This window comes from Aquarana catesbeiana, linkage group LG05, assembly GCF_042186555.1.
Source record: "Aquarana catesbeiana isolate 2022-GZ linkage group LG05, ASM4218655v1, whole genome shotgun sequence".
In the NCBI taxonomy this organism is placed as follows: Eukaryota; Metazoa; Chordata; class Amphibia; order Anura; family Ranidae; genus Aquarana; species Aquarana catesbeiana.
In genome coordinates, this window is record NC_133328.1 from 454,232,527 (window position 1) to 454,244,400 (window position 11,874).

The 11,874-nt window shown below is 44.4% G+C and overlaps 1 protein-coding gene across 3 annotated transcripts in view; it reads right to left on the reverse strand.

Annotated features, from left to right (window-relative positions):
• The window catches only part of PRELID3A (PRELI domain containing 3A), an 89,210-nt gene extending 84,349 nt beyond the window's left edge, over nucleotides 1-4,861 (reverse strand). For all 3 annotated transcript variants that reach the window (XR_012244501.1, XR_012244500.1, XM_073631310.1), the window contains exon 1: nucleotides 4,539-4,861. Coding sequence is in view for 1 of the 3 variants with exons in the window: in XM_073631310.1 (XP_073487411.1) it covers nucleotides 4,539-4,570 (32 nt within the window). In the remaining 2 variants the exon portion in view is untranslated. The remainder of the gene's footprint in view (nucleotides 1-4,538) is intronic.
• Nucleotides 4,862-11,874: the final 7,013 nt, after the last annotated feature.

The following is an 11,874-nucleotide window of genomic DNA, read 5'->3' on the forward strand; positions in this document are numbered from 1 at the left end:
GAAAATCCCAAATTTTGAGTTGTCCCCAGAACAGTAAAAGAGGAGAAATCTTCCAGTGGGAACACTACATCAGGTGACAACCAGGGATTTTCTCACCTTGGAGGGATTTCCTCTCACTTCCTGTTTTGGCTGTTAGGAAGTGAAGGGAAATCTCCTCAATGGGATAGAGATGGCAGAAATAAAACTGAGAAGGGTTATAACTCTCCCTTACTCTATCCAAAATGAAAAAAAGGTTTGACTTAAGTTCCACTTTAACTCAACTGACAGGATTTTTTGGTTGTGGGTGTGGCTCCTCTCCCCCCTTTCTCAACAGAAGCACCCACCACTAACTCCATGGGCTCACCATGCTCATTCACCGACCATGAGTAGCACCCAGAGCCCTCCCAGATTTATGCGTCTGCCTGCCATCCGCACTTATGCCACTGGCCCCTAGCTAAACCAGGTGTCAGGAATGGGATCTGAACCCACAACCTCTACTGTAACTGGCAGCAGCTCTTCTTGGTGAGCCACCTGCAGTGCCAGGACAAGGTCATCTAGAGTCCAGGGCAAACTTGCCAAATTTCGCCCCCCCCCCCAAGACGCATGAGCATTGTGTGTCAGCAAAAATCGCCCTCTCCAAAAAAATTAGAGCACTAATTTGCATGGTTACCCCTAAGCATAAATTCCCTTCTTCCCAGTACAAATCCACCCCCCTGCTGACATCCCCCTTCCAAGCACAAATCTTCGCCTCCGATCCCTCCTCGCTCAAATCCTCTCATTACACATATGCACACAGCACAATTACCCCCCCCCCAAAAAAAGTGCCCCTCCTTAGCGCAAATCCTCTACTTCTCAAATTTCCCCTCCTGGTGCCCCCTAAATCCCCCCTCCCAACACAAATCCCCTCCCCCAATCTCTTGGTGGTGCCCCTGCAACTCACATGATTCCACAGTGCCCAGGGCAGCCGCCCCTCCTGCCCACCCCTTGTCCCGGCTCTGGCCACTTGAGATGCTGGAGAGACCCCTGTATGCTACTTTGTACTTTATTGCTTTGTCCTTTGTTTTTGGTGAACCTTGAACTCTTTGCTCCTCCCATGAACTTCCTGAGTTAAGCCATGTCATTGCATCTCCTGTTTGCCAGATTATTGTACTATCTCCAGCCCATATATTGCTCCTTTGCATACCTGCAGTTGTCCTTATCTCCACTACCACTAATTACAGATCTTTGGCTTGTTCCTCCACTATGCATCTGCTTGATCCCAACATGCAACCACTTGTTACCGACCTTTGGCTTGTTTACTGACTATGCTTCTCCTTGATTTCTATCTGCTATACCTGCTACTGGCCCCTGGCTTGCTCACCTTCTGGTGGGGTGATCCTGAGGACCATGACCTGGTACTAACACTCAGCAAAACCTATCTCTACCATCAGGAACTCTGGTGAATACCAGTTAGTGCTTAGTCCCCGCATCTGGGGTGAGCCCACATCATCCACCAGGGTGACCTACTTGTATACCTATCCTGCTGGTCGGTGGGAGCCTCTATACTGCTATAGCTACTGGTCTTCATGCTTGACCCCTGACCATGACACCAGGTTTGCGACACACTGGCCCGATTTTCCACCCGTGACTTTTGAGATAGCCAAGTCTAATTTGGGGCCAAACAGGTTGGTTCAGTCATAGGGGATCTTGCACCAGTTAGATTTGGAAGCTGTATCTGCAACCCACAGTTTTAACCATAGGGCTCTTCTGGACATAAGACAACAACGCCCTTGCTGCTGATCTTGTTATATCTACTGATGCTTCGGCTACGAAGTCTCCTACTAGGCTGAGTTCCTGTAGACCAGATACGATTCTCTCCTGCTTAGCTGCTTCTGACAGTAGTTTTTCAACGTTGGAGGTCCAGCTGTTAATTACTCTGCCAACTGCCGCTAGGGTGATAGCTGGCCTGCAGGCTCCTCATGCTGCTGGCTTTCTTGAGGTCGAGGTCAATTTTTCACTCCAAGACATCTCTGAAAGTCACCGCGTCCTCTATCGGCAATGTCACGTGTCTAGCCAGATGCATTAGTGAAGCGCCCACTACAGGTGCCGCGATGAGAGGGTTTATGGCTGGTTCTTTTAAAGGATATAGCTTTGCTATCTTATTGTTCAGGCTAGACTTTTTGTCGTTTTTTTGCCACTCATCTAATTAACTCTTCGAGTTCATCGATAAAGGGGAAGGTCTCTGGGTCCCTTTTTAAGTTAGGGAAGTATTTCCTGAGCTTGCAGGGCGTTTCCTTTGGCTCCTCCCAATCAATTGCCTCCTTTACTGATCTTGCGAAGGGGTCTATTAAAGAAAGATCAAAACTTACTGACACTGAGAATCTTCTTCCGCTGATGAGTCACCTGATTCTTGCGGGACGCAAGAGATTGTCGCTGATGTGCTTTGAACTGGTCTAATTGGTTCTGTGGCTGACACCTGCAGAATTGATTCCTTTACAGATTCTCTGATTATATTCGACACTTCTAATGCATCCGATTCCTTTTCCCTGGTTGCTTCTTCAGCGCATGTCTGGCAAGCTAACTTGTTAGGGAGGGCTTGCGCTCCGCACACCCAACAGGCATTAGCTGCAGGTCAGGTAAGGTGGCTATGCTGCGCTTGGTGAGAGGATGATGATTTACTGTGGTGGTGGGAGGAGGTTCTTGACTGGCTTCTTCTGGAGTGTGAATACCTTGAAGGAGAACGTTCCCTGTGTTTGGAGCGAGATGATCTTGATGACCTGCCAGGGCTATCGGGATAAAGTGATATTAGTGGCATGGTACATGATACCTCTTACCTTAATGGCTGAGGATGGTCTGCTTGGGCAGTGGCCTCTATGAGCAAAAGATAGAGTGCACCTGGGAAAGAGGAAGGTTATTCCCAATGTAGCCCAGTGCCGAGATTGTGATTAGTAAGAGAAAAGGAGGTAGAGTCTTACCAGGTCAAAAGGCTTAGGTGTCAGTGGTAGCAGTAAAACAGAGGTATTTTGCAGAGTGCGAGCATGTGCAGTCATCTGAGAGGCTGTATGTGAAAGAGAAGCCGTTTTTAAATAGCCCGGCATCGCGGCAGAAGTGCCACAAGAGCCACACTTGAGGCCCTACATTTTGAAAAAGTTTACCGCCACTGCCAAATACCATAGTCCTTGGTCCATCTCATGAGTGAACAAAGGAGGGTGACTACGTTTCTACATACAGTGGGACCATGGTGAACAAAAGTAGCCACCCTCTAACAGGAAATCAGATCACAGCAGCAAAAAAAAATTAAAAAAGGGATTTGGATCGAAGCAAACTATAAGGTTTTGCTTAGATGGTACATGGTACCAACGAGAATAGCCTTGTTTGTTCCAGGGGCCTCTCCCTCTTGCTTTCGAGTGTGCGGAATGGAAGGAATGATAATCCATGTATGGTGGTCCTGTCCCAAGGTCAAACATTTTTGGATCCGCCTTTATAATTTTATCTTCTCACTAACACAGGTGAACTTAATTAGAGCACCGCAGCAAGCTCTCCTGGGACGCCCAGTAGAGGGTACACCTAAAGAGGCAGGGAAACTTGTAGCATTTATTTTCACAGCAGCCAGAATAGCAATTGCCAGATCATGGAAGACACCCATTATCCCATTCGAACTGGTGAAAAATAAATTGACATGGATCATGGTGAATGAACGCCTCTCAGCGATCTTACAGGACAAACGGACCCTATTTGACAAGATTTGGGAACCGTGGGTTAAATACTTGTCCGACCCCCTGTGAGACTTCAGGGATCAACCTAATATTAGGAAGTGCACTTTCATCTCTGTTTCATCTCTGTTATTCCTTTCTAACTACTTCTATTCCTTTCTTTTTTCTTTCTTCTGGAAATTGACTGTGGTCTGAGCCCTTCCCGGGGGACCGGGACTGTTCGTATTTCCCATCTAGACTACAGTAATGTTGACTGGTTGTGTTAGCGTTTTGTTCTTTTCGAAATTGTAATTATACGACACTGGATGTGCAGACAGGAAGAAAATGATCTACTTTTCTGTTAATATCACATTTTATAATTATACTAAGGTATGGCAAACAGTTTACACCAAAATGTCAGAAATGCCTTGCAATTTTCAATAAAAATCATTGAAATTAAAAAAAAGGGATATGGAGGAGGCTGAGAGCAATAGAATGTACTTTTTTGAGAATACATACTTGAATATAATTTTTTAAAGCACAGCTTGCCTTACTGTTTCTGGCCATATTACCCACAATGGCCAGATTTTATCTGGTGACAATGTCGGGCTATTCCAATCTAGCACATAATATACCTTTAAGAAATGTAGAGTTCCAATGAATTTTTCTTCTTCCAATGTAAAAAGTAATGGAAATTCACTGGATGGAATAATAATTGAGCCTTTTCTAATTGAAATTCAAAGCAATTGTGACCCTCCAAGAACTTGCTCAGTGAGCGGCTATTGAGCATCTCTGTATAGAATGGCTGACAGTACAATACCATGTGACAGGTGCATATATCTCTCCTGCTGACAATAGAGTTACAGGGAAATGAAGATGTACACTTACCTAAACACATGCTCTGAGCTCCAGATCTTCATGTCTTTGTAGCAGAGCTGGGAGTCTATTGTGCAGGAAAGAGTGATGTCAGCACACTGGGGATGCACTCATTAGTAGATCTAGGGCTTTCAGTGGGCACAGTGGGGTATGCGTGGTCATATCTGCATGAAAGTGCGACTGGTTTAGTGTCCTGTGCTCCAGGGTAACCGGTGGGAGTGTATGGATGCAGCAAAGGAGAATCCTTGGCTCTGCTGATCCCTGGGTACCGGTGCTGCATGAAACAAAGCACCCCGGCATTCCTTTAGACATGCTGCTCTGTGCTGCCCACTGGATGGTACAGACTGCTGCTGGGAGCGCCTCCTTGGTTGCTCAGTTAAAGCGAATCAGCAAAGGCTCCAGGGGATGTCATAGAGATGCTACCTATCACTGGGCAAGAAGATGAATGCTATATTTCATAGCAAGTGCTCTTAGCTATCATATACTATGCACATCAGTTATGATCACCAGTGATCAGTTATGACACCAGACTTTTGTTGGCTTGACTATTCGATTGACAGCACAAGCCACTGTGACAATTCTTATTCACAACATACCTCGAATGTAACTGTTTTGGGAAGCCGTTAAATCAATGAGTTTAGTTCCACTTTAATGTGGCAATAAAGACAATTTTTTTCTATTGTGACAGAGAGAAACATAATAACCCTTGTCAGTTTTGCTATCCGTGTCCCATTGGGAGGGGGGGGTATTTCTCTTCACTTCCTGTCCCAAAGCCATAGCCCCAACTGTTCCTGGTTTCGAAGGACTGTCCCTGATTTGGAACAAAGTCCCTCTGTCCCTCATTCCTCCTCATTTGTCCCTCATTTTGGTCTGATCTATATAGTTGTATATAAAATGCACTCTTTATTTTTCATATAGTGTTTCCCAGTGCTAAACCTTTTATCCAATTTCTAAATTACTGCATTTATATATATATATATATATATATATATATATATATATATATATATACACAGTATATATGAAAGCCTTCACATATTGCCCTGATTACCCACATCCTTTAGGACAGTGGTCTCCAAACTGTGGCCCGGGTGCCAGATGCGGCCCTTTGCTCGCCTTTATCCGGCCCATGGGGTACTTTTCCTCCCACTGATACAAGACACTATTCCTCACACTGACACCAACAATGGGGCATTTTTTTGGTGGTGACATCAACAACGGGGCACTATTTCTCCCATTAACACAAACAATGTGGCACTATTTCTTCCACTGATAACAATGATGAGGCATTATTCCTCCCACTGATACCAATGATGGGGCACTATTCCTTGCACTGATACCAAAGACGGGACACTATTCCTTGCACTGATAACAATGGTGGGACACTATTCCTCCCACTGATACCAATGATGGGGCACTATTCCTCCCACTGACATCAACAACGGGGCACTATTTCTCCCATAACACAAACAATGGGGCACTATTCCTTCCACTGATACCAATGATGAGGCACTATTCCTTACACTGATGCCATTGATGGGGCACTATTCCTCGCACTGATACCAATGGTGGGACACTATTCCTCCCACTGATACCAATGATGGGGCACTATTCCTCCCACTGATACCAATGATGGGGCACTATTTCTCCTGCTGATACCAATGATGAGGCACTATTGCTCCCACTGATTCCAATCATGAAGCACTATTCCTCCCATTGATACTAATGATGGGGCACTATTCCTCCCACTGATACCAATGATGAGGCACTATTCATCCCACTGATACCAATGATGAAGCGCTATTCATCCCACTGATACCAATGATGAAGCACTATTCCTCCCACTGATACCAATGATGAAGCACTATTCCTCCCACTAATACCAATGATGAAGCACCATTCCTCTCATTGATACCAATTATGGGGCATTATTCATCCCACTAATACCAATGATGAGGCACTATTCATCCCACTGATAGCAATGACGGGACACTATTCCTCCCACTGATACCAATTATGGGGCACTATTCCTCCCACTGATATTAATGATGGGGCACTATTCCTCCCACTGATTCCAATGATGAGACACTAATAATCCCACTGATACCAATGATGGGGCTCTATTCCTCCCACTTATGCCAATGATTGGGCATTATTACTCCCACTGATACCATTGATTGGGCGTTATTCCTCCCACTGATACCAATGATTGGGCGTTATTCCTCCCACTGATGCCAATAATGGGGCCTTATTCCTCCTACTAATACCAATGATTGGGCATTATTCCTCCCACTAACACCAAAGATGGAACACTATTCCTCCCACTGACACCAACAACGGGGCGCTATTCCTCCCCCTAATACCAAAGGTGCGTTGTTTACTCCCACTGATGTCAGGACAATATCTACTCTGATTGGCCACAGTACGGCCTCCCTAAAGTTTCAAGGACAGTAAACTGGCCCTTTGTTTGGAGACCCCTGCTTTAGGATATTCTTTAAATTTCTTTAGAAGATTTTTAATCAGTAATATCTTGCATACTGATCATACTGTATGGTGGGGTTCCGGGCAGATTCCAACACGTTTCGTGAGTTACTATGTCAGGGATAGTGAAAGCTGTGTTACGCAAAACAGGACAACAGTTACTACATTGAAACACAACACTGTGTATATATATATATATATATATATATATATATATATATATATATATATATATATATATATATATATATATATATATATATATATATATATATATATATATATTGTGAGTACTAGCAGCAAAGGTAGAGCTTTAAAGCGTTTGTTACAAATATCCTGTTTCTTTAAAGTAATTTAATAAACTGCATAGTGCTTGTGCTGTGTCATTTTTCCTTTTCTAAACTGTAAAAAACCTGGCTGATCCTGCCAATTCCTGTATCCCCCTGTGTGTCCTGACCACAGTAATCATGGCTGCGAAGCCTTGACACCGTGGTCAGTTTATGTGCCTCCATCATCTGCAGCCCTGCTCTCTCCCCCTTCCTCTCTCCCCCTTCCTCTCTCCCCATCAGCCCCTGTGTGTGAGCTGCCCCTTTCCTTCTAGCACTGTTCCGAGCAGTAGTAAAATTACTGTTCACAATCACTGTCAGCCCCTCTGCTAGGATAACAGGTATTATACAATGTATGTTGTTTTTTTAAAATTCTACTCCTAAACACCTTATTTTTCCTCGCCGATCAGAGGTCACATGACCACACGACAGATGTCAGAGGGAGATCTCGGTCCCTCCCTCTGTAGTACATACATTGGAGGAAGAGAGCGACGGGCTGTCACGTGAACGCTGATTAGCGAGGAGAAATAAGGTATTTAGAAGAAGAATTTTAAAGTGAAGTTCCACCCAAAAGTGGAAGCTCCGCTTATCTGCTCCCCCCCCCCCCCGGTGCCACATTTGGCACCTTTTGGGGAGGGAGCGGATACCTGTTAAGGTACTCGTTGCCACTAAGGGCTTGGCGGCGACCTACGTCCTTTCTGGAAGACACACACAGGCCCCAGAAGACAGCGGGACCATTCACAAAGCACAGTGCTTCACTTCCTGTTTCCCTTAGTAAGGATGCCAGTGCCTGCACCCATCACAGGCTCCCTGGACAGGTAAGTTATCCTAGCAGAGGGGCTGGCAGTGATTGTGAGCACTGCATTTAAAACCCCTTTAAGGACTCATCCACTCACTTTCTTCTTTTTAAGGGCCTTTCTTGCCCAGTTTTATTAAAAAGACAGTTCAGAAAAACACCATAACATTACTTTCCCTTGCATGGGTATTCAGCGCTTATCTTCCATCTAAAAAAAAAAACAAACAAACATTCAGCCTCCTGGCTTTTACTCTGGTCCCACAGACCGTTACACAGTACCACTTAGCACCTTGATTCAAAAACCTGGCAGCCCCTTGCTGCTCTGGCTCCCATCTGCACTCCTGGAGAGAGACCACCTCTGTCTGCTGGGGGTGGAGGCCAGACCCATGGTCAGGTCTCTACAAAAAGTCCAGCACACACCTGACCAATTACTGTGCTGGTAGTTCTGAAAAAACCTTGACCCAGGATTGGAGATTCATTCCACCCGGATCTCTAATGCCGCGTACACACGGTCGGACTTTTCAGCTACAAAAGTCCAACGGACGCTGACGGACTAAAGCTGGCTGGTAATCCGATCGTGTGTGGGCTTCTCCGGAATTTCAACGTACTTTTTTAGCTTCAAATCCGACGTACTTTAGATTTGAAACATGCTTCAAATCTTTACGTCGTAACTACGACGGACCCCGAAGTCCGCTCGTCTGTATGCTAGTCCTACGGACAAAAACCCACGCTAGGGCAGCTATTGGCTACTGGCTATCAACTTCCTTATTTTAGTCCGGTGTACGTCATCACGTACGAATCCGTCGGACTTTTGTGTGGTCGTGTGTAGGCAAGTCTGTTCGTTAGAAAGTCTGCCGCAAGTCCGCCGCAAGTCCGCCGAAAGTCCGCCGAAAGTCTGTCGGACAGGCTGTCGGACTTTTGTAGATGAAAAGTCCGACCGTGTGTACGCGGCATAAGAAATCTCCAGCTCCAGGTCCCAAAACGGATTTTAGAAAACAGTGAGGAAACTGAAAAGCCAGTTTCCCCTGCAATAAGCGAGCCCTTCAACCTGCTTCTGCTTGGCTGAGGATCCTGGGTTACAGGGTTATATATATATATATATATATATATAGTAGCTCACAAAAGTGAGTACACCCCTCACATTTTTGTAAATATTCTATTAGATTTTTTCATGAGACAACACTGAAGCACTGAAGAAATTACACTTTGCTACAATGCTACAAAGTAGTGAGTGTACAGCTTGTATAACAGTGTAAATTTTTCTGTCCACTCAAAATAACTCAACGCACAGCCATTCGTGTCTAAACAGCTGGCAACAAAAGTGAGTACACCCCTAAGTGAAAGTGTCCGAATTGGGCCCAATTAGCCATGTGACTCGCTAGTGTTACAAGGTACAAGGTCTCAGGTGTGAATGGGGAGCAGGTGTGTTAAATTTGATGTAATCGATCTCACTCTCTCATACTGGTCACTGGAAGTTCAACATGGCACTTCATGGCAAAGAACTCTCTGAGAATCTGAAAAAAAGAATTCTTGCTCAACATAAAGATGGCCTAGGCTATAAGAAAATTGCCAAGACCCTGAAACTGAGCTGCAGCACGGTGGCCAAGACCATACAGTGGTTTAACAGGACAGGTTCCACTCAGAACAGGCCTCACCATGGTTGACCAAACAAGTTGAGTGCACGTGCTCAGCGTCATATACAGAGGTTGTCTTTGGGAAATACACGTATAAGTGCTGCCAGCATTGCTGCAGAGGTTAAAGGGGTGGGGGGTCAGCCTGTCAGTGCTCAGACCATACACAGTACACTGCATCACATTGGTCTGCATGGCTGTCGTTCCAGTAGGAAGCCTCTTCTAAAGATGATGTACAATAAAGCCCGTAAACAGTTTGCTGAAGACAAGCAGACTAAGGACATGGATTATTGGAACCATGTCCAGTGGTCTGATGAGACCAAGATAAACGTATTCAGTTCAGATAGTGTCAAGCGTGTGTGGCGGCAACCAGGTGAGGAGTACAAAGACAAGTGTGTCTTGTCTACAGTCAAGCATGGTGGTGGGAGTGTCATGGTCTGGGGCTGCATGAGTGCTGCTGGCACTGGGGAGCTACAGTTCATTGAGGGAACCATGAATGCCAACATGTACTGTGACCTACTGAAGCAGAGCATGATCCCCTCTCTTCGGAGACTTGGCCGTAGGGCAGTATTCCTACATGATAACGACCCCAAACACACCTCCAAGATGACCACTGCCTTGCTAAAGAAGCTGAGGGTAAAGGTGATGGACTAGCCAAGCATGTCTCCAGATCTAAACCGTATTGAGCATCTGTGGGGCATCCTCAAATGGAAGGTGGAGGAGCACAAGGTCTCTAACATCCACCAGCTCCGAGATGTCGTCATGGAGTAGTTGAAGAGGACTCCAGTGGCAACCTGTGAAGCTCTGGTGAATGTCCAAGAGGGTTAAGACAGTGCTGGAAAATAATGGTGGCCACACAAAATAATGACACTTTGGGCCCAATTTGGACATTTTGACTTAGGGGCATACTCACTTTTGTTGCCAGTGATTTAGACATGAATGGCTGTGTGTTGAGTTATTTTGAGGGGACAGCAAATTTACACTGTTATACAAGCTGTGCACTCACTATTTTACATTGTAGCAAAGTGTCACATGAGATATGATAAAATATTTACAAAAATGTGGGGTGTACTCACTTTTGTGAGATACTGTGTGTGTATATATATATATATATATATATATATATATATATATTTTTTTTTTATATATATATAAAACCAGTTCTAACCATTAATCCAATTATGTGGTATTGCTGAACAGATTTATTCATTAGTACTGCGGAACATCAACATACCAAATATTGCTGAATAGATTTATTAATTAGTACTGCGGAACATCAACATACCAAATATTGCTGAACAGATTTATTAATTAGTACTGCGGAACATCAACATACCAAATATTGCTGAAAAGGATGTGCGTATGCATTAACATTGATTGCCCACAAACTTCTCTTTGCAGCTATGGGCACAGACATCCCTCTTGGGTGCACAAATATCTCTCTTTCAATTGAGTAATGCTTTGTTTACATTCCGATTGATAGGAAATCAATCGTGGGATGCAACCTCCAGTTTCACAGTTTGTTCAATGTGAACTGAACAACTTTTTTCCACCACAGCTGATTGTTCGGTGTCGATGGAAAACCCCAAGGTCTGTCACTTATTGATTTCCAGCGCTCTGTAAATTCAGTGTGATCGTTTAATGATTTGATCATTTTTTCAAATCTGACATTGACATTTTGACAGCCTGTACGGCTCCCATAAGACAGAAAGTGTGTTATTGGCCTGACCACCAGGTGAAAATAAAGGAAAAAAGCCCCCCCCACCATAAAAAATAAGCCACCACAGTAAGGATTGATTGCGCAAAATACTATGTTTTTGTTTTGGGATATAATACCATTTTAAGGCAAACATTTCTCATTTAGTCCTTTTATATTTTGCTTGCATTGCATATTTTAATCAATTGAGGACGAGCAGAATCTGGAGCAGCGCTGGCGTGCAGCTAGTGCCAATGAGCCCATAAATACTAATTTGCATTTATTTGTATCTGTTATATTTGCTTTAATGTGCCCTCCAATATTATACAGTATCTGGAAAATAATGATATCCTGTGAAAGGTTGTGAGCAGCCATAGTAGTGCTGGCTTTAAGAGGAAATGATGAAGGTACTCTGATG